This window comes from Moschus berezovskii, chromosome 7 (genome assembly GCF_049115385.1).
Source record: "Moschus berezovskii isolate FMDL1 chromosome 7, NW_MosBer_1.0, whole genome shotgun sequence".
Classification (NCBI taxonomy): domain Eukaryota; kingdom Metazoa; phylum Chordata; class Mammalia; order Artiodactyla; family Moschidae; genus Moschus; species Moschus berezovskii.
Window position 1 is genome coordinate 85427109 of NC_142466.1, and position 24244 is coordinate 85451352.

General features: G+C 38.2%; 1 protein-coding gene across 4 annotated transcripts in view; it reads left to right on the forward strand.

The window, feature by feature from the left end:
* NTRK2 (neurotrophic receptor tyrosine kinase 2) overlaps positions 1-24244 on the forward strand; it is a 409841-nt gene that overhangs the window by 50060 nt on the left and 335537 nt on the right. For all 4 annotated transcript variants that reach the window (XM_088838074.1, XM_088838072.1, XM_088838075.1 and 1 more), the window contains 3 exons: positions 16667-16803; positions 17315-17447; positions 19852-20157. In XM_088838074.1, the coding sequence (XP_088694200.1) occupies positions 16667-16803; positions 17315-17447; positions 19852-20157 (576 nt within the window). The remainder of the gene's footprint in view (positions 1-16666; positions 16804-17314; positions 17448-19851; positions 20158-24244) is intronic.

Consider the following 24244-nt stretch of genomic DNA (forward strand, 5'->3'; position numbering starts at 1 on the left):
TTCATGTTCTTGCCCAGTGGAAAATCAGCCTGTATTTTTTCTTCTCATTGGAATTGACTGAGTGTAAAATTCTAGACTCAAGATAACTTCCTCAGATTTTTGCAGATATCACCACATTTTCCCTGTGTTCAGTATTGCTGATGAGAAACCCAAGACCAGCCTGATGCTTCTTTTTTGATAGGTAGCCCATGCTTTTCTTTTTTCTCTAGAATCTTCTAGGATTTTCTCCTTATCCATGTTATTCTTCAATGTTACTACAGTGTAACTAGGCGTGTGTGTGTGTATTTAAAATTTTATTTTGTTTGACATTCGGTGTACTTTTTCAGTGTGAGTATTCACATCTTCAGTCCTGGAAGAATTTTCTAATTTATTTAGATGGTTACTTACACTTCTGGCTCCTCTCTCCACACCTCTCACTCTTTCTATAATACTTTCCATCTGCCGGTTCTTTTGTGCTGCATAATGGGGGCCTGTTTACTCACTACTTTGCCCTTCAGCTATTTCTCCAGCTACTGAATTTTTCCTTCTGCCAATCAATTTTTAATTTCTGAACTCTCTAGTGATGCTTTTTATTTAAGTGACTGAAACACCCTTTTCCATATAATGTTTCATCTTATCTCTAGGGTATCCTCAGTACCTAGCATGACTGATTTTCTCTTGTAAACTTCCCGTACTCATTGCTTCTACCTGGGGGCAGCTGCAGCAATTGTTGGATGCTGTGCCTGAGGTGGGAGGGCCAGGGTGGGATGAGGAAAGCTTATTCCTCCTGTCACTTCTACTTGTTTTCTTAACCAATAACCCTGTGGTTTGGTGGAGGGGAGGCCCCACTGTGCCCTACAGTCCACCTCCAGTCTCAGGTCAGCACAGCAGCCTCCCTGTTTTGTTGCAGTACCTACTCTTGTGTCTGTTTGGAACTGTACTGATTTTCTTTAATTTCATTTCCCTACTTTCTTTTGTTTAGCAGTTTCTCATAGTTCTTATACAGCAATAGTATGACTTCTGATTTTCCAATATGATTGTGTATTAAAAAAAATTGATGTACTTTCTAGAGATTTGAGATGAGAGGGAGAGACTGAAGTCTGGGGCTTAGTCACGTATTAATTTTCCTCACAACAGTTTCCTAACTTTGGTTCTTTAGGAGAAGTTAGATTGAGCATCAAATTATTCTAGATTGTTGGATTTAAATTCTGTCTCTGGAATTCCATGTTGGATAAGTTGGATAATATCCTCAAGTCTTCAGGTCTTATTTAAAACATGGATTAATGGTCAGTTGGCTGTTTTTTTAGGTCTCACCCTCAGCAAACTTTTAAAACATGTATATATCTATTGTGTTTAAGTCACTGATGGAGTTTATCTTATTGCTACTTTTTTTTTTTTTTAAATGAAACTTGTTAGCTAACTCTAAGAGTAACTCATAGAAGTATGGGCTTATGTATTTCATCATTGTAAACCCAACAATTTGCCAGTAACTATGGCCATTACATTTGGTTTGCAACTGGTAATACTTTCATTTCAATAAAAAAGAGCTATTGGGATTTAATTTCTTTGTAAGGTGGGCTTTCTTTAAAAACTTCCCCTTTTAGTATTGCGTTGTGTAAGCATTGAGGAGAGTGAAAAAGTTGGCTTAAAGCTAAACATTCAGAAAACTAAGATCATGGCAGCCAGTTCCATCACTTCATGGCAAATAGATGGGGAAACAGTGACTGACTTTATTTTTTTGGGCTCCAAAATCACTGCAGATGGTGATTGCAGCCATGAAATTAAAAGATGCTTACTCCTTGGAAGGACAGTTATGACCAACCTAGACAGAATATTAAAAAGCAGAGACATTACTTTGTCAACAAAGGTCCATCTAGTCAAGGCTATGGTTTTTCCAGTAGTCATGTATGGATGTGAAAGTTGGACTATAAAGAAAGCTGAGCGCAGAAGAATTGATGCTTTTGAACTGTGGTGCTAGAGAAGACTCTGGAGAGTCCCTTGGACTGCAAAGAGATCCAACCAGTCCATCCTAAAAGAGATCAGTCCTGGGTGTTCATTGGAAGGACTGATGTTGAAGCTGAAACTCCAGTACTTTGGCCACCTGATGCGAAGAGCTGACACATGGAAAAGACCCTGATGCTGGGAAAGATTGAGGGTAGGAGAAGGGGACGACAGAGGATGAGATGGTTGGATGGCATCAGTGACTCAATGGACATGGGTTTGGGCAAGCTCAGGGAGTTGGTGATGGACAGGGAGGCCTGGCGTGCTGCAGTTCATGGGGTTGCAAAGAGTCGGACACGACTGAGTGACTGAACTGAACTGTGTAAGCATTATATTATGAAGAGATTCTCTACATTTTAAAATTGTTTATTAATTTATTTTGGTTGTGCTGGGTCCTTATTGCTGCGTGAGGGCTTTTTCTGTAGTTGTTGCCAGCAAGGGCTGCTTTGCCTTGCAGTTCATGGGCTTCTCATTGTGGTAGCTTCTCTTGTTGCAAAGCACAAGCTCTGGGTGCACAGGCTTCTATAGTTGTGGTTCATGGGCCCTAGAACTCTGGCTTAGCAGTGAATGGGCTTAGTTGCCCTTCAGCATGCAGGATCTTAGTTCCCAGACCAGGGATTGGACCTGTGTCCCTGCCTTGGCAGGCACACTCTCAACCACTGGACCACCAGATAAGTCCCCAGATTTGCTCCATTTAATAAGCAAAAACATATCCTCCATGGTGCCTGATGTATCCCTTGAACATAACAGTCACTTGATTAATGTTTGCTGAATTGATCAATTAATAAATGCATGAACCGCATTATATTAATGATCAGATTGGACTAGATATTTTATATAATGTTCCAGATATGTCAGTTAAGTAGAGATGACTTAAACATTTATATTTTTCCAGCCAAATTATTCCATCTTTTAGCACTTTGCAGTTCCCGTTGAAATGTTTGTCATTTTTGCACTTTGAAAGAATATCCTTTCTTTTTTCTTCTCTGCCCTTAGTGATTGAGTGAGCTCAGTAGGCAAGGCTGGGAAGTTGAACTGCACAGTTCCTGTTCCCATTCACAGCACAGTTGAAATGTCTCACAATATTTTTCTAACAGCCCCTCCTGCCGTGAATTACTGTAAATTTATTCATGCTGTGAAACATGTTGTGGTCTGTTTCTCCACCAAGTCCCTTTTAACCTTAGGAAAACTATTAATTACAAGGCAACAAAACATATTCATGTAAAATTTCCACATTAATCGGAAAAAAGGGGGTACTATGAGCAGTAGTTCTGAAGACAGAAACTGAATCACACAAGTGCTAGTGAAGAATGGTTCTTTTTCCAGACTGTGCTGATTTATTACTCCACATAGAAGTGTTCCTGCTACTTCTTTTAGTGTTTTTCAATGACATTATTTATAACACTATATATTCTAAATTCTTTTACTTAGTTCCTGTACATTTGGTTGATCTTTAGTGATTAGTTTTGCAGTACAAACTATTTGGTCTTTTCCCCTGGCTGGATGGAATTATTACAAAATAGCGTACTTTATACTTTAATTTTTTTGTACTGTAATTATGATTTAAATCTCTGGAAGACAGTGTCTTTAGAAGGTGTTAATAGTGGATGAAATGCTTGGTTCTGAGCAGGCAACAAATGTATTTAAAAGGCAGTGTTCTTTTGGGTCAAATCCCTCAATCTATTTTACTGGTAACTAGTTACCATAGAACATGCTGGCCCCACAGTGAACTGTTGTTCACTCGCTTAGCCGTGTTCGACACTTTGTGACCACGTGGACTGCAGGAGGCCAGGCTTCCCTGTCCATCACCAACTCTTGGAGCTTGCTCAAACTCATGTCCATCGAGTCAGTGATGCCACCCATCTCATCCTCTGTCGTCCCCTTCTCCTCCTGCCTTCAATCTTTCCCAGCATCAGCGTCTTTTCTAATGAGTCAGCTCTTTACATCAGGTGACCAAAGTATTGGACTCCAGCTTCAGCATCAGTTCTTCCAATGAATATGCAGGACTGGTTTCCTTTAGGATTGACTGGTTTGATCTCCCTGCAGTCCAAGGGACTCTCAAGAGTCTTCTTCAACATTACAGTTCAAAAGCATCAATTCTTTGGTGTTCAGCCTTCTTTATGGTCCATCTTTCATATCCATACATGACTACTGGAAAAACCATAGCTTTGACTATATAGACCTTTGTTGGTAAGGTAATATCTCTGCTTTTTAACATGCTGTCTAGGTTGGTCATAGCTTTTCTTCCAAGGAGCAAGCATCTTGTAATTTCATGGTCACAGTCACCGTCTGCAGTGATTTTGGAGCCCAAGAAAGTAAAATCTGTCAATGTTTCCATTTTTTCCCCACCTATTTGCTATGGACTGGATGTCATGATCTTCGTTTTTTGAATGTTGAGTTTTCAGCCAGATTTTTCACTCTCCTCTTTCACTTTCATCAAGAGGCTTTTTAGTTTCTCTTCACTTTCTGCCATAAGGATGGTGTCATTTGCATATCTGAGGCTACTGATATTTCTCCTGGCAATCTTGATTCCAGCTTGTGCTTCATCTAGCTTAGTATTTCGCATGATGTACTCTGCATATATGTTAAATAACCATAGTGAATAAAAGCTGATAATTCCAGTTGAAAGTTGAATGTCTGTGTAGTTAGTATGTAAACACCGTTATTGGTCCCATGGATTGAAATTAGGTTTGCCTTTGATTTTTTCATTATTTATAATGGCAATTTCAATTTTCCACTTTACCAAACTTTGGACTTTTAGTGTAGAGCCTCCTTATGATACATCAACAGAATATTATCTATGTTGTGAAAGGTTGGGTCACAGGTGTCCAGGAAGAGGCCTGTTTCCTTGAGGTAAACTGATGTTAATGATTTATTTTTTGTTTACTTTTGTTTCCACTATAACTTATAGTATGCACATTTCTTTAGCATATAAGTGTATACTTCTTCTGTTTGTTTTAAACCAGGAAAACAGACTGATAGTAATTCAGCTTTGTTAGCATTCACAGAAGATGAAATGCTATATTAATACTCCATGTATAATTTAGATTGGTAAGCAACTTTATTTCCCTAGCATCTTAGCTGGATTGTTTTTTTTTTCTGAAAAACATTTACAAAGTCTAGTTTACTGCTTTGCTTCCTTTTATTAGAGACTAGTTTTTATCCACTAAAATACAGCAAGCCACACAGTGGACCGTTGCCTTTTTTTATCTTCTTAGAAGGCAAATAAAGCTGTTTTTTCTAAGCTGTCAGCAGCTGTTCAGATTTTTGTTTTTAGAAGTTTTGTGGTTGCTGTCACTATTATGACAGCTCACACAAGCCTAGAAGCACAGCTTCCCATTTGAGCTTGGAAAGTCACTTTGCTAATTTTCTGTCATTTTTGCAACCAGGTGTAAAGCAGCCACTTCTAAATAGGTCAGGCTCATTTTGGCTTCATTCCTGGCAGTGAAATATATATGTTTAGGGGACACAAAAATAGGAAGATATGCCAAGAAGATAGAAAGTGAGTGGAGAGAAGACAGAAAGCAGGCAAAAATCATAATCTACTTGAATATTTGTATACCCATGGAGTGATGGTCTAATAAGAAATGAACAGAGCTCAGGCTCACTAAAGTGAGGTGGAAAAGAACATAATCCAGACCTGCAGATGGATATTGAAATTAAAACCCAAACTTGACCCGTCTCATTTATTGCAAAGTTGAGTTGATATTTCAAAAAGTTTAGAAGTTAGTTTTCCTCAATTATTAGGAATTGAGGACGCACGGACTTTGAATTAGTGATCTAGTCAATATCATCAACTTTCAAGAACTGTGCACCAGTATATGAAGAAGTGTCAATGTCTGTTGACCTGGATGTGGCTGGAAAGGACATACCAGCCAGCAGACCTCAGCAGAAAATCACCAGCTATCCAGTGAAAAGGCTGACTTTCTTTAGATCTGTGCTTCCCAAGCTGCTTTAATGCTCATGTGAATCACCAGCAGTTCTTATCAAAAAAATAATTGCTTCTTGGGACTTGCCTGGTGGTCCAGGGGTGAGGACTCCATGCTTCCATTGTAGGGGGCATGGGTCCAATTCCTGGCCAGGAAACTTAAATCCTGCCTGCCATGCAATGCAGCTCCCCCCAACAAAATTGCTTCTTTTCCAATAGGTATGAGTTGGGGTCTGAGAGGCTACATTCCAACAAACACCTTGTTCCATACACTAAACTTTGAGTAGCAAGGGTTTAGACATGGGTCTTGGATTTTTGCTTGTACAGCTATGTATTCTTAAACCTGACAGGAGCTTGAACCCAGCAAACTTTCCCCACCCTACATTCTGTGCTACTCCTAAGTCCTTGAGATGCTCTGTGTATGAAAAAAAAAAAAAAAAAAAATTCCAAGATTAAAGAAATTAAAAACTATAGAAAATTCTATAACTCTGATGTTCACTATGCACATTAGTATATTAAAAGCTAAGAAATCCTACTCTAAAAGAACAATTTAACTTCCATTGATCTTATAGCCCCCATGATTGTTTGAGTACATTTCATTATGCTATGGCTTTGCTATTTTTATTTGCAGAAATTTGACAAAAGGTAAGATATGCACATGTTTAAATTCAGGTGTACCAATTAAAGCTAAATATTCATATTAATGTTGGTAATAACAGTAATCTTACTTGCTTGCTTAGTCGCTCATCCTGTCTGACTCTGTGACTCTTTGGACTAAAGCCCAGGCTCCTCTGTCCATGGGATTTTTCTGGAAAATACTGGAGTGGATTGCCATTTTCTCCTCCTGGGGATCTTCCCAACCCAGGGATCAAACCCACATCTATGTCTTCCACATTACAGACAGTTTCCTTATCCATTGAGCCTTTGGGGAAGCCCAATAACAGTAAATCAGTTCAGTTCAGCCACTCAGTCGTGTCCGACTCATTGTGACCTCATGGACTGCAGCACACTAGGCCTCCCTGTCCATCAGCAACTCCTGGAGTTTACTCAAACTCATGTCCATTGAGTTGGTGATACCATCCAACCATCTCATCCTCTGTCATCCCCTTTTCCTCCTGCCTTCAATCTTTCCCAGAATCAGGGCCTTTTCAAATGAGTCAATTTTTTGCATCAGGTGGCCGAAGTATTGGAGTTTCAGCTTCAGCAATCAGTCTTTGCAATGAATATTCAGGACTGATTTCCTTTAGGATGGACTGCTTGGATCTCTTTGCAGTCCAAGGGACTCTCATGAGTCTTCTCCAACACCACAGTTCAAAAGCATTGATTCTTTGGCGCTCAGCTTTCTTTATAGTTCAACTCTCACATCCACACATGACTACTGAAAAACCATAGCTTTGACTAGATGGACCTTTGTTGGCAAAGTAATGTCCCTACTTTTTAATAAGGTGTCCAGGTTGGTCATAACTTTCCTTCCAAGGAGCAAGCGCTTTTTAATTTCATGGCTGCAGTCACCATCTGCAGTGATTTTGGAGCCCAAAAAGGTAAAGTCTCTCACTCTTTCCATTATTTCCACATCTATTTGCTAAGAAGTGATGGGACTAGATGCCATGATCTTCGTTTTCTGAATGCTGAGTTTTAAGCCAACTCTTTCACTCTCCTCTTTCACTTTCATCAGGAGACTCTTTAGTTCTTCTTCACTTTCTGCCATAAAGGTGGTGTCATCTGCATATCTGAGTTTATTGATATTTCCCCCGGCAATCTTAATTTCAGCTTGTGCTTCATCCTGTCTAGCATTTCTCATGATGTACTCTGCATATAAGTTAAATAAGCAGGGTGACAATATATAGCCTTGATGTACTCCTTTGCTTATTTGGAACCATTCTGTTGTTCCATGTCCAGTTCTAACTGTTGCTTCTTGACCTGCATACAGATTTCTTAGGAGGCAGGTCAGGTAGTCTGGTATTCCCATCTCTTGAAGAATTTTCCAGTTAGTTGTGATCCACACAGTCAAAGGCTTTGGCATAGTCAATAAAGCAGAAGTAGATGTTTTTCTGGAACTTTCTTGCTTTTTCAATGATCCAACGAATGTTGGCAATTTGATCTCTGGTTCCTCTGCCTTTTTTAAATCCAGCTTGAACATCTGAAAGTTCATGGTTCACATACTGTTGAAGCCTGGCTTGGAGAATTTTGAGTAATATTTTGCCAGTGTGTGAGATGAGTGCAATTGTGTGGTAGTTTGAACATTCTTTGACATTGCCTTTCTTTGGGATTGGAATGAAAATTGACCTTTTCCAGTCCTGTGGCCACTGCTGAGTTTTCCAAATTTGCTGGCATATTGAGTGTAGCACTTTCTCAGCATCATCTTTCAGGATTTGAAATAGCTCAACTGGAATTCCATCACCTCCACTAGCTTTGTTCGTCATGATGCTTCCTAACGCCCACTTGCCTTCACATTCCAGGGTGTCTGGCTCTAAGTGAGTGATCACACCATTGTGATTATCTGGGTAGTGAAGATCTTATTTGTATAGTTTTTCTGTGATTTCTTGCCACCTCTCCAGTAATAACAGTAATAACTAATACTTATTAAGGGCTTTATATGCACTAGACATTATCTGGAATATTTTCCATAGTATCTTATTAGCCATCCTAAAAGCTCTAGAAAGTAGATGTCATCATTATCCCTATTTCTAGATGAAGAAATGAAAACTTACAAAATATTACAAATAAAAAGCTAACGAGTGAGTTTGATTCTGACATCTGTCTGTCCAGGACCTTAACCAATACATTGATGAGCTGCCTCCTTTACTGGGCTCTTCCAGGCCTCAGACGTGTCTGTATGTCCAGGGAGATGGTCGTCTCTTATCTCTAGTGAGGTTTCTCAGAGTGTAAAGGAAGACAGCCCTGAAACTTAAATCAGGATCCCATTACCGTCGAGCTGGAGGCTCTTGGAGGCATTGCTGAGCTTTGCTCTGTACTTGTGCTGATTTCAAATCTTATTAAGCCAGGAAGTAGTGCCTGGCAAATGGTTTATTCTGCCTTGGCTATTCATGCTTCCCAATTCATTTTTATTGTGCTAATTAAACCTCAAGTGATATTTCAAGTACAGATTGTTTTTTCCATTATTGAGTCTTTGGCCAGCATATTAATGCTGTAGAATTAACGTGAGTCAGATGCTTACTCATTTGTGGAAGACTTTACATTTAAAAGATCTAGACTTGGCCAATTTTTCACAGATTCCTTTGGAAACTGCTATGACAGGGTGATACAATTTCTCTGTAAATAAAGGAGATTCACTCTTCCCTCACAAATAGATGCATAAGTATTTTTTAAATGAAGCAAATTCCCAGATTATGGATATATATTGGTATTTATAGTCTGTACTAAAATGGCTATATGCAGTCTGGGAAGATAGTGTGCTATATGGTGAACACCTTCATCTTTGAGTTCAAATCCCAGGTACTTAGGCAACTTTGGAAGAGGTATTTGACTTTTCCAAAACTCACATTCTCTATTAATTGAATGAGAATAACTACTTCAAGTTTGATTGTAAGAATTAAGTTAAACAAAAATATAAAGTACTAGGTAAGACTTCCTAGTCCAGTGAATGCTCAATAAACTTTACTGCTGCTACTGTAATTAAGCAAACATTTTTAGAACAGTTAATCATTTAAATTTAGGCTTGAAGGAAAAAAAACATGGTAGATTTTACGGGGGAAATTAAGATTATGGCATAGCATTTTCTGCTGAGAATCTCTATTTTAACCTCTTTTGTGCTTGAAATTTCCACACTTGTTAGATACATTTGTGAAAGGTAGGAGATTTATACCACTGGTTTATGTTTGAGGTGCCAGGAAACATGTCTGTTGATGGAGCCAGCTAGTGAGGAGCTCAGACCTCAAGAACAAGCACCATGGCAAGCCCTCGCTCTCTGGTTTTTCCAGACTCAGCAGATGAATCTATAAATACAAGAAAATGGGAGAGAAGTCAGCAAACATTTGTGGTTTTGCAGTTGCAAACTGGGAAATAGATGGATGAGCAGTGACTGACTGAAGGCTGAAAATACTGGTTACCAAGTTAGCCACGGGGAAAGCCAAGAGGAGAGCTTGGTTTATATTGCAGAACTTCTACCAGGCTCAGGAAGTGAGAGTTCAGTGTAACACTGAATACAGGAGAGAGGTTGAAAGATTTTTGCCCCGTACATCCCAGGTGTAAATGAACTAGAAGTTTATTTTCTAAAGAGGATATAACAAAGATCATGAGGAACTCCAAGTAGAGTTGAGGATGTGAGAGTCATAGAATGATGGGTTTGCATACAACTGTTTGCTTTACACCACTTTGCTTTTCTGAAAGAAATATGAAGAGGATTTTTGCTTGTACAAAACAAGGTGAAGAGCAAAAATGGCATTCAACATTTGTTTTGCATGGAGCTGTTAAGAGGCAGCGGGCACCCTGAGCAGTGGGAGTGGCACCACCAAGCTCCTTCCTGGGAACTACACTCAGCATCGCATCAAGCCACAGTAGCTTTGAGCTGTGTCTTTGAGAATCTATGCTTTATCTTGATTTATTCTGTGCATTTGTTGGCAAGTGTGCTAAGGTTACTGCTTCTTTGCTTTATGTTATTTTGGCTTTCAGAAGGTTTCATAGGAAAGTTCTGTTTTCAAATAGCCAGTGCTTAGTCGCTCAGTCATGTCTGGCTCTTTGCGAACCCAGGTTCCTCTGTCCACGAGGATTCTCCAGGCAAGTATACTGGAGTATGTTGTCGTCTCCTCCTCCAGGGGATCTTCCCAACCCAGGGATCGAACATAGGTCTCCCACATTTGGGGCAGATTATTTACTGTCTGAGCCACCAGGGAAGCCCAAGAATACTGGGGTTTTGGGTAGCCCATCCCTTCTCCAGGGGATCTTCCCGTCCCAGGAATCAAACTGGGATCTCCTTCATTGCAGGTGGATTCTTCACCAGTAGAACTACCAGGGAAGCCAGAGAAACCTGTATTTCTAGTTTTCTTCCTCTTCTGAACAGGACACTGGAAGAGCATTACCTGAATAATCTGACCAATACCATCCGGAGAAGGATTTAAGGATACTGACACCAGGTGGTATCCATTAAAGAGGCTGATAATAGTGAAACTCTACAATGATACTGGCGGTTAATATGTAATGATTCTAGTGCCCCATTCTTAAAGATTAAAGAACAGCCAAAGATCACAAACTGTTTGAGAAAAGCTTATATTAAAGACAAATACAAAACATCCAAAGAAAGAAAAAGTTGCAAGATACAAAGTTGATTTAGACAGAAGAAAAATTCATAAGAAATTATCATTAATGTCTCATAGATATTAAGTATTAGATCTTGCTTCCATGAGATAAACACAAGAGTGTTAAATAATAGCAGACCATTCAGGAACAACAACTAGCCTTGGAAACTAAAAGTATGACAGAAATGAAAATATCAAAAGAAAGCTTGCAAGGTAAATCTGAGGAAATTTCCCCATAAATGGAGCAGATAAAATAAGACAGGATACAGGAAAGAAAGGTTTAAAACAGATGGGTTACCCAGTAAGTCTAACCACTACATGCAGATCTAAGTGGTGAGAAGGCATTACATTAAGTTGAATTGACATAATTTTCCCTCCTTTCTTAGTGGTTCTTATCACCGTACTGCATCCTATAGTTAGTGAGGTCTTAAATTTGATAAAATATAACTATTGCAGAGTTTCAGCTATCAGTAAGGTTTATATATTCATAGTAAACTTCATGTTTGCATTCAGACAACAAAACTTCATAGCATATGGTAAGATATGAACATAGAGTGGTGTGAACGTGGTATGGGCATGTAAGAGAGCTGTCTTCCCATTTGAACACGAGCCTGGTTCTCATCTTCCATGGTGAGAGGCCAGTAGATAATGTTAAAACAGAAAAACCAAGAAGCAGCAATATAAGCACAATATTTAGTGATACAGAGATCGATACCCAAAAGGCAGTTAAAAGAGATGAAATGAGTGCTTCTGGGGAACAGGAAATAGTGCCACATGGGTACTATTTTTCACACGGTAGTTTGAATATTTTCTTTTCCCCGCTGTGTTTACAGTTGTTATATTTTTCCTCAGTTTTATTAAGATATGATTGGCAGACAGCACTGTATAAGTTTAAGGTGTACAGCACAATTTGATTTAAATACATCATGAAATGATTTAACAGTAAGTTTAGTGAAAATCCATCACCTCATATAGATACAAAATTAAAGAAATGGAAACAGTTTTTCCTTGTGTTGTAAATTATAAGTAGTTACTTATAACTGCAAGTCTGTACCTTTTAACTACTTTATTCAATCTCCCTTCCTTCCACCTACCCCCAGCACCTGGTAACCACAAATCTGATCTCTTTTTCTATAAGTATGCTTTTTGGTGTGTTTTTCAGGTATAAATAGCCTACAATGCTCTATTAGTTTCAGATACACAACATAGTGATTCAATATTCTATACATTTCAAATGATCACCATGCTCAGCTTTAGTTATGTTACCGTACAAAGATATTACATAATTATTGACTATATTGCCTACACTGTCCTTTTTGTACATTTCAAACCTGTCAGTATTTTGCAACTGGAAATTTATACCTCTTAATTTCCCTCACCTATTTCTTTCCTCTCCTACCCCACTCCCCTCTGGCCACTATCCGATTGTTTCCTATATCTGTTTTTTTTATTTTTGTTTAATTTGCTTTGGTTTTTAGATTCTACCTATAAGTGAAATTATATAGTATTTGTGTTTCTCTGTCTGGTTTATTTCACTTAGCATAATACTAAGTCCATCCATGTTGTCACAAATGGCAATATTTCATTCTTTTGTACGGCTAGTATCCCATTGTATGTATAAAGCACATCTTCATCTTCATCCACTGATGAACACTTAGGTTGGCTACTGTAAAAACAATGCTGAAATGAGGAGTGCAGATATGTTTTCTAATTACTGTTTTTGTTTTCTTTGGATTAATTACCCAGAAGTGAAATTGCTGGATTATATGATAGTTCTGTTTTTTAAAAATTTCAAGGAATCTCCACACTGTTTTCTATGATGGCTGCACCAATTTAAATTTCCACCAACAGTGCGTGAGAGTTCCCTTTTCTCCATTCTTTGCCAACATTTATCATTTGTCGTCTTTTTGGTAGTAGCTGTTCTGAATAATGTGATGTGTTATCTCATTGTGCTTTTGATTTACACTCTGTTGATTAGTGATGTTGAACCACTTTTCATGTGCCCATTGGACATCTGTAGGTCCTTGGAAAAATGTCTGTTTAGATCCTCTGCCCATTTTTAAAATGGTTCTTTTTTGTGTTGAGTTACATGAGTTCTTTATATACTTTAGATATTAACCCCTTATCAGATATATAGTTTGCAAATATTTACCCATTCAAAGGGAAACTTTTCATTTTGTTGATAGTTTCCTTTGCTTTGCAAAATCTTTTTTAGTTTGTTGTAGTTAAGTTTGGGCTTTTCTGGTGGCTCAGTGGTAAAGAATCCACCTTCCAATGCAAGAGATGTGCGTTTGATCCCTGGGTCGAGAAGATCCCCTGGAGAAGGAACTGGCAACCCACTCCAGTATTCTTGCCTGGGAAATCTCATAGACTGAGGATCCTGGCAGGCTACAGCCCATGGGGCTGCTAAGAATCAGGCATGACTTACCAACTAAACAGCAATAACAAAGTTACATTTATTTATTTTTCTTTTCTCCCCCTTATTTAAAAAAAATTTCTAAGACCAATAGCAAAGAGTATACTGCCCGTGTTTTCTTCTGGAGGTTTATGGTTTTAGGTCCTACATTTAAATCTTTAATTCATTTTGAATTTATTTTTGTTATGGTATAAGTAAGTAGTCAGCTTTGATTCTTTTGATTGTAGCTGTTCAGTTTTCCTCATTCCCTTTTTTGAAGAGGCTGTCTTTACTGCATTATATATTCTTGCTTCCTTGTAGAATAGTAACTGTTCATATAAGTATAGATTCATTTCCAGGTTCTCTCTTCAGTTTCATTGATCAATGTGTCTGTTTTTGTGCCAGGATCATACTCTTTGGGCTTCCCTGGTGGCTCAGATGGTAAAGAATCTGCCTGCCATACAGGAGACCCAGGTTTGATCCCTGAGTTGGGAAGATCCCCTGGAGAAGGGAATGGCAACCCCTCTAATATTCTTGCCTGGAGAATTCCATGAACAGAGGAGCCTGGTGGTCTATATAGTCCATGGGGTCACATAGAGTCATTATTGTAACTTTATCATATAATTTGAAATCAGGGAGCATGATACTTCCAGCTTTGTTCTTTTTTCTCAAGATAGTTTTAGCTATTTGGGGTCTTTTGTGTTTCCATACAAGTTTTGTGAAAATGCCATTTGTATTTTGATAGGAACTGCACTGAATCTATAGATTACCTTGGGTAGTATGGTCATTTTAACAATATTAATTCTTCAAATTCATGAGCACCATATATCTTTCCACCTGTCTGTGTTATTTTTAATTTCTTTCATCAGTGTCTTAAAGTTTTCCAGGTACAGATATTTTACCTTCTGAGATTTATTTCTAGGTATTTTGTTCTTTTTGGTGCAATTGTAAATGGAATTTTTTCTTAGTTTCTTCTTCAGATAGTTTATTGTTAATGTCTGGAAATGCAATAGATTTCTGTATATTAATTTTGTATCCTGCAACTTTACTAAACTAATTGATGAGCACCAGTATTATTTTGGTGGTGTCTTTAGGCTTTTCTATGTATAATATCATGTTGTCTTCAAACAGTGACAGTTTTACTTTTCGTTTTCAATTTAGATATCTTTCATTTGTTTATTTTTGTCTGATTCCTGTGGCTAGGACTTCCAATTCTATGTTGAATAAAAGTGGCAAAAGTGGGCATCACTGTCTTATTCCTGATCTGAGAGATAGTTTGAATATTTTTTTATAACACATTTTGTAGAATTATAGACTTTTCAAATTATGTGGCTATGTTTTTTTTTTTAAGAAATGCATATCTGGAAAAAGTCACCTAGATCATACCACTGGCTTCAAGATTTTTTAAAAAATAAACCCATTCCTTATTTTAATACCTTGCCATGACAAGCCTCTTACATTGGGAAGCTTAATTGTCATGAAAGTTGTCACCAAATTCTAGAGCTGGTTCTAGCTAGTTCTTCTGATTGAGCAGTGTATTTAATATAGAATAAATCACATTGAGAGAGGAGAAGTGATTCACCCAATGGCACGTAGTATGGGCCAGGTTTAGGGTCTAGGGCTTCTGACTCTTGACCCAGTGTTCATTCCAGTCAACTGCACTGCCTCTTGATCACTTGTATATGTTACATTGCTCAATATAAGTTCAGGATATTAGGGGACTGTTTGGAACCTTGTGAAAGATACAACATTGCTCTCTATTAAAGGCTGACAAGAAGGAAGGGTTCTTTGAAAGCCAAATCTTGTTGGGAAGTCTTCTACCAATTGTGGGAATACCATGAGACGTATACTATGTAAATCTTGCTGTAGTCTGGCTTCAGGAATAAATAATAATAGTGTTGTCAGTAAGGACTGTGCCTTAAGAGAAGGATTTATGCATTATATTGTGAAGGTGGCAGGTCAGAAACCCCTAGGTAGGCAGGCTAATTGAAATTTCACGGCCGTTGAAGATGAATTGCCTTTTCTGACCTGTGGGTTCCTCCTGAATTTAGTGATGTGTCATAGTTCCATGGGACAGAGCTGTTGGGGTGAATGCAGTCCTAAGCTGAGTTTCTGATACCAAGCTAGGGGCTTGCTTGACTGGCAGGACCTGATGTATTCTGAGACCCACCTTCATGTTAAAAATACTATGAATAAGAGCAGTATAAACACCCAAATGGTATAATAGTTTAATGAAGTGATAGCATTAGTAAGAAAAGCTACTTTTGAAATATAAAAGTATAAAAATGAAGCTGTCTTGAAATATTAAAAAATGTTTATAAGCATCAGAATTTCATCTGGTAACAAATACTTTCTCAGGGTTTTTCCAAAAAAGAGCTTTTCTTTGGGATAATGATCTATACAACTTTTTTCATCATGTCATAAATAGGGTGACCAAGTATACCTGTAATATTTAACTATGATTTATATAGCTTTGAAACTTTCTAATGCTGTATGGTTTAAATTTATTATCTTTGAAAAAAGCTTTGAAACTAACTTCCATAATTGGACTGTTTCAAAATCTCGTTCTGCTTTTTAAACTTATATTTCAAGATGATAGTTTATCTCTTTAAAAATCTAGTTCTGGTAGTGGATTAGATTTGTGAGTTAGTGAATGAAAAAAATGGGTTTATGCAAAAACTGTAGATGCCTCCCACCCTTTTGTCCTTGACTGTAAAAAAATGGAAGAGAGAAAACTGAGGAAAAATAAGATGTTCTACAAATTCAATGACTGTGTGCAAACAACTGGATTGATAACTGTAAAACAGAACAAGAACCAGAAGATGTAGTTCTACAAACTAGTGGGGTTTTTTTTTTAATAAAAGATTATTCTGCAATGATATTTTTGAGACACATGCAAAATTTGTTTTCAAATCTCTTTGCACATCTTTTGGCTCTCATCAAATTTGTACAGCCTATCAATTTGGCATTTTTTCAGATCAACAGAAGTCAGTCTCAGAAAGCAAATAATGATTGTTAAAGCAGAGAGAGTTTTCAACTTGTTGCTGTTATTTTGATAATGCACCTAACTATTTGTATATGTCTTCCTTTACTTTCCTTGCTCCCCAGATTTGCCATCAGCAAATTTGGCCGCACCTAACCTCACTGTGGAGGAGGGAAAGTCTATCACATTATCCTGTACTGTTGCAGGTGACCCAGTTCCGAATTTGTACTGGGATGTCGGTAATCTGGTTTCCAAGCATATGGTAAGGCTTGTGTTTGTATGTTCGTAGAGATGAGAATGTCTCAACTTGAGATTGTATTAACCTAGTGATGATCATTTAATATTTTATAGGGCCACATAGAGAGATTTTTAATGAGTTTTGTTGTGTATTTACTTTCTGTCTATTCTTACTAAACAAAGACTAATGTCGATTGTATTTTAGTTATGTATACTTCATAGATTGGAAAGTCTGTAGGTCTCTAGTAAGCTTTTTGTTTCATCATGAGCAAGGTGAGTGACTCTCATTGTGGTTTTTTCTCTTTGAGGAAGGTAGGTAGAAATTCAAGGATTAAATCAGCTTCACACATTTATAATTGAAATCTGGAGATAACAGAATAACTTCTGAGTTGCCCCTTTTATTGAGCTTGATTAGACTGGAATTTTTTTTCTAATGTTATAGATGATTTATCTAGTTAGGGGAAGAAATGCCAAATCTTCTTACTATTGGGTTCAGTTCTAATCAAGATTATTTTTGTCTGTTAATTCATTTGTAGAATGAAACAAGCCACACACAGGGCTCCTTAAGGATAACTAACATTTCATCTGATGACAGTGGAAAGCAAATCTCTTGTGTGGCAGAAAATCTTGTAGGAGAAGATCAAGATTCTGTCAACCTCACTGTACATTGTACGTAATCAGATCAACGTGTGTTTTTAATAGAAAAGATCGTGGACACACCCGCATTTGTGGTTGGGGACCTCTGCTGTTTTGTGCGTTAAAAAAGTATATGCAGTGTTTTGTGTGTCCTTAATTAAGAAATGTTACCAGCTCCTTCCATTCCTTCTATTTCTGCTAATCTCTCTTGTTCATGTGTTGTCTTTAAGCTTCTTTTTCGATCTTAAACTTGTCCTATTGTGCCTTATCCTGTCTTTTCTTGATAGAATATATTTTGAGCTGGTTATCTTCCTTTTGTTAATAACTTGTAGTTTAAATTTTGATAAACTAGTTTCTAAATTTTTTTCTCTATAAAAGCAATACGAACCTTTAAAGTTGTGATACCTAAAGTATTGGGCTGGCTGTTCATACTCAATATATTGTTGATACAAAAAATAAACCTCATTAGTTTGACATCAAGCTTCTGTGGGAAGTGGAAGGAATACTACTAAAATGGCTGAAAATTATTATTACCTGCAAAAAACTTTTATTATTATAATTGGTTTAAGTTTCTGTCTTCTGAAGATAAAGGGTATTAATGTTTATTTAGCATATGTACATTGTTTTCCAGTATTGTAAACAATGCAGCGTATATCTTAACATTCCAGATTGTTTCATTCAATGTGAATGATGTACGTATTCAGTAAAAAAAAAATACATAATCTTCACATCATGGAAAATTCTGAGCTGCCATGGTATAAATTAATGAGGTTTTACTCTGAATTAGGATTTGGCTGAGAAAAACACAAGTGTGCACAAGTATGAATGTGCGTTATACACATGTGGACACAAGGTGTTGATACACTGATCAGCATTCACTCATAACACACATTCCTTACGTGACTGTTGGAGTGAATGATTGAAATCACCTACCTTTTGCCAGTGTCAATACTACCCCGAAGCCCAGAAAGTCCTGGACTCATAATTTCTCATGATTTTGATCAATCTTGAAGTCAGTGTCATCACCAAACATGTACAACCAAGCTTCCAACTTTATGTCCTTAAATCAACACCTCACAAAAAGCGCATTAGAGTGTGGTGGCAGGAAGGAGTGGGGCCTGGGCATATGGGGACCTGGGCTGGTGGGAGGAAGGTAAGTATTGTCCCTCCCCCATTGTGATCCTTGTGTGTGTCACACAGACCAACAAATAAGGGCACTCCAGTGTTTTTTAGTTTAGGTTAATATCTATGTAGACTCCCTGGTCTGGAGACCTGGTCTAGTCTATCAAAGTTTAGATAATGAGAAATAAGCGATAGGGAATATTAACAACTGAGAGATCCTTTGCAGTGACCCACTCAGATGTATTAGTTGCCAGGCTATGATTTCCCCAGTTTGTGTGATGAACTTGTACAACGAGGAAGTGATGCATGAAGGGAAGGGCATTAGGAGTTCTGGATTCCTGGTCCAGATTTTCTTCACTCAGTAACCTTGGCCAAATCACTTAACCTCATAGCACTTGGGTTTTTTCATCTGAAAAAAAGATACTATTAGGTCTCAAAGGTCTTTTCCAGTCCTCAATTTCGTACTTATCAAAGTCAGACCACATGAAAATGGACCACATGAATCCCACTTCAGAGGGATTTTAAGTGTCTTCGCTCAGGATAAGTACTCTGTTTAAAGATGCTACCTGATAATGTTGGTTTCCTTTAAGAATAAAGTGCTTTATATTTAATTTTAAAATAATCTCTAGTTTGTTTTTCAGGTTTAGATAGACCTCAGATATTTAAAGGATCAAAACTTTGATGTATCTCAAATTCTAGCAAAAATGGACTGTACTATAATGAAAAGTGATGCTTTTAAAGAGCATTTACTATTGACAGTGAAAAATATATCAATTTATCAGACTTTATAATAATCAGTCAACATCAGGAGTAACATTCTTTGCATTGACCAGTTTTATTTGTTTTGGAAAATTTATGTGAGATCCGAGCTTCAAGCAAGATTTCCAAAGTCATTTTTGTCATTGTATTATTTAGCCAAGCCCTGTAAGAATAGTGGTCCTCAATGTTTTGGTGATTAATCTCCATAATATCAAGGCATATGTGTTAGAAACCAAAGTCAACTTCAAATGAGCCCTTTCCACTGTCAGAAATCACTGGGATATGTTTGGAGTTTATTTTCACACTGAATCGGTATAAAGATGCCTATTATGAATGGATCTTAGAGCAGGGAAAGAATTCTTTCTGAAGCTCTCTGTAAAAGTTAAATCAAACTTGATGATGATACAAAATATTGATGGATTCCAGAGTTGCGGGTCATACGTTTTCATAAACCGAACAATGGTTGAGTAAGGCCCCCCCCATATGACACAGAGATTTGGAGATGGGGAGAATTCTGAACTTTCTGATGCTATTAACTCTCTCTTTTTCAATTTAGTTGCTCCAACTATCACATTTCTCGAATCTCCAACCTCAGACCACCACTGGTGCATTCCATTCACTGTGAAAGGCAATCCCAAGCCAGCGCTTCAGTGGTTCTATAACGGGGCAATTTTGAATGAGTCCAAATACATCTGTACTAAAATCCATGTTACCAATCATACGGAGTACCACGGCTGCCTCCAGCTGGATAACCCCACTCACATGAACAATGGGGACTACAAGTTAGTTGCCAAGAATGAATATGGGAAGGATGAGAAACAGATTTCTGCTCACTTCATGGGCTGGCCTGGAATCGATGATGGTGAGTACCTGATGTTTTTGCATCTGGAAAGGGCTAGTGTGCATCACTCAACTATTGACAACATCATGAATACAATAAACCACTCCCAAACCCAGTGGCTTGAAACAAACATTTTGTCTTGCTCATGGGCCTGTAGATCAGTTAGGGGAATTTTGTTTCATGTGTGTTTGTTCTGGGGTGCAGGGTGCAGAAACAGCAGCTACATAGGAGATCTACTTCTTAGGATAAGTACAAAGTGCAAGAGGACAGCAAAAAACAAACAAAAAAACAAGGCTTTATAAGGCCTCCTTTTGGGATTGGCACACAGTTTCTTCAACTTGTATGCCATTGGCCAAAGCAAGTCATAGGGCCAAGGCCAATCCAGGGCAGGGCCTCACGCTCCTCCCATGGAAGTGATAGGGATGAATAATTTGAACAGTATTCTGACAACACACATTATTTTTCTTTCAAGTGTTATATGAGATTTTGTACCCACAGTGACAAAATACAAGCAAATCTGTGAGCAGGTAAACTGAATTTGGTCGGCTCATGTGCTGTTTGAGATATATTTTCTGACCCTTTAACCAATTGGGATTCAGAATCCTGCTCCCTCATCTGTGGCTGAGAAACCAGTATTGTGGAATGTTTTGCTTACCTGGGCTGACTGAGTTAAGGCATCTGTTGATGGAATCCTGAATTATTTTTCTAAGAGTGGTACTAGTTTCCATCTGACCAATGGTTTGAATTGGGAAAAGGATGGCTGGTATTGGGAATCCAGTTCATGGTCCGCAGAAGAATTTCAGTGGGAGCCCCAGTAACAGCAGGGACAATATCATGTGTTTACTTGCTCCAGACACTCTTGTTCAGTGAAAGTATTCTTATTTGCTTGATCGTGTTGCCCAAATACCTGATACCATTGTGGAGACTGAGCATGTGTTTGGCTATTGGGACCTGTTCATGATGAGAATTCCTCTCCATAATAGCTCTGAATTAATCAAAGCCACAGAAAGCCAGCCTTGCAGAGAGAAGGGAAAAGAGAAACTTGGAGGCCAGTGGGGCTGGGGCTGATTGGGTAGCAGGTACTGATTGGGCTGTCCCAGGACAGCCCCATGGACAAAGGGTGATGGCTGCCAAGCCACCTTCACCAAATGAGAGTGCAATAATTCTTGTTACACAATCCATCTTCCTGTTATCCTGGGATTTATTCAGCAGCTTTTTAAATGCACCAGCTTCCTTAGCGTGCTCAAAATGTGATTTGAATTATATAAGTTTGATTTACAAACAGCCTTTCAGGAGCACATAAAACAAGCTATGTTTGGATGCCTTACCCAGACACCCTGGCAGTTGTTGTCTGTTTCATTAAATCTTCCTCTTAATTGAGAGTTTAGTTGCCTGGCTACATTCGCTGTAGTAAATCGCTAGATTACTGTGTTCATTTTCTTCCTGAACATTTGTGGGGATAACAGCTTTATAGTTCAATCCAGAATCTCTGCTTCTGGGACAGCGGCTTTTTGTATGTTTTTAAATAAACATATTATTTGTGAATAATTTTAAATCTACAGAAAAGTTATAGAGATGGTACCGAGAGTTCACAGCTACCCCTCACCTGATTTCCCTGTTGCTAATATCTTGCATTGTGTACTTTTGTCAAAACTAAGAAACTGACATCACATTAGTACATTATTCTCATCTAAACTTAAGGATTTATGTGAATTTCGCCAACAACTGGCTTCTGAAACTGTTGGAGGTGAACTTGATTCCAGGTTGAAGATCTGGCATTTAAAAGTTTTAGAAGTGGTTTGTATACTTTGATATGAGCACTGTTCTGTCAGTGTAAAGCCACAAGCTTCTATTTTAGATAGGATTTTTATGTGTTTTATTTTGAACATTTCTATACAGTACCAGTATTTGGTACAGTTGAACTCATCCGTGTAGCCTCATTTTTATCGATGGCTTTTGTTAGTTTTAACTTAGCTAGTGATTGGAAAGAGTGGTTCTCTGGTCTAAGAATAGCTCGAAGTCTCTCAAGTATTCCCTTAAAAGGAAATAATCGTTTATTTATCTACAATAAAAATTAAGCCATATATTTTTTTAAAGATGTTCTTTCCCTTTCTTTCTTTTCATTTATTCTTTTTTATCAGATCTTTAAAATAAATGTGGCTTTAGAAAAGACTGATTTTTTATTTCACTTTAAGTATTTACTCAAGGACCCACTATCAGGGAGTAATAAATGAAAGAGACTTGGCCCAGGGTGATAGTGGATATAAATGGCCCATATGGGCCATGAACCAGTGAGACCAGTTAAGAGACTGATCCTACTTGGCTTGTATGATAGAATCTTTGTGGATATTTATGCGATTTGTAGCCTTAGCCTACAAATAATGGCTTTTCTTAGAAATGCTTTCTTTCCCTCTTAAGTCCCCTGAAAACTAAAGAAAAATTTACAAAGGGAAATATTATAAATATGTATATATAATACTATATATGTTTAGACCCTGCTGGTCTAAATGTACATTCTACCTTAAGGTCATGTTTGAGTTTATGGTCCTTCAGTATTTATGTTGTCATCATACAGTAATTGATCAAGAAGTTCAGCTCTCACAAATCTCCATGATACGAAGTTACAGCTACTTTCCCCTCTAGTTGTTTTGATGAGATCCTTTTGTTCACACTGTGAGTTTCTGGACTTACCAGGAACCAGGCAGTCTGGGATTTCTGTGAAGTCAGTTACATCACTGTATGAATCCAGAAGAATTAAAACAGCAGCCCTTCTGTCTTTAGTTGCATGTATCCCTCATTCAGCTCAGAACTCAGATTTCCATGAAATGGTCACCTTGTTTAAGAGTTCACTATTTGGAGATAGAGAAGGAAACATGTTGAAAGAAATTAAAACAGGAATAAAAACTGATAAATAAAAAGCACCTAATAATATAAAAATGGGTGAGCACAGAAGAGGATGACTGAACTTAGTGACAGTCCCAATTGCCTTTCACACCGCATGGAGTAGAAACATAGGATGTTGTGGCAGACACTGTATTTTCCACTTGGAGCAGAGAGACCCCAAGCCAGCCTCAGCCAGACGAAGAGGGTGCCATCTACAGGTGTGAGGATGTGAGACTGGCAGGAAAGATCCCCATGTGTCTCTCCAGAGTGCTGGAACCTTGCAGAGTCTGACATTAGACACCAGCCCCCGCCAGGGTGCTGTGAGGAGGGACAGGTGTTATCAGGTCTTTAGATGTCAGCGGGACCCAGGTACCAGTCCAGATCATCACTGGCAACCTGACTTGCAACTGAGAAAGGGAGTCAAGACTTTCTAAACACTACATTGATTATTTCTGATCCCATGCTTGGAATTGAACTCAGCTCTGGTCAGTTTGGAGTTATATTTAAAGTACAACAAGGAGCTTTCTGCTTCAAAATGCATCTGGAAGACAGTGATTTTTATCTTTCTAGCACATGGAAGAGCACAGCTGGTGACAGTCAAATTCATTTCATTTCCTCTTGGTTTTCCATTGTCCCTTTACTATTTAGTCACTTCTTGGTCTACTAGAACAGTAGCATCCTGCTCTTTGTTACACATTAATGGGTGAGTTTTAATTGTTTTTTAATCTTATTTCATTTTTTAAGACACATTTCTAGGGCCCATCTCTAGCAATTCTGATTCTGCGATTCCAGGGTGAGTCTTGGGCTTTGGCATTTTTCATTTTTGAGAGTCCCCAGTGATCCCAGTGTGCAGTCAAGGGTGAGAGTCAATTGTCTGGGATGGAATTCTGACCCAGGCAAGATTTTTCTGCTCATTGTTGAGTAACAGGCAATCCTTGGATCACTTGAGGTTACAGATGGAATCTCAACTGCGAAACAGGATGTCGCTTCTGAGTTAGAAATCAACTCTGGCCTTGATTTAAGGGTCAGTCTCCTCTTGCGTCTCTGTGTGCAGGCTGGCAGCATGGGGGTGGGGGCTAGTGCTAACTAATGAGATTTAAGCTTTTGTGCTGCCTGGGTGGAAGGGATGGGCATGGGGATGGAGGGCAGGGAAGTATACTGGCTGGTGGCTCTGTGCTCTTGGGACCTGGGTGTATTCAGTGTCAATTCACACCTCATCTTTCCT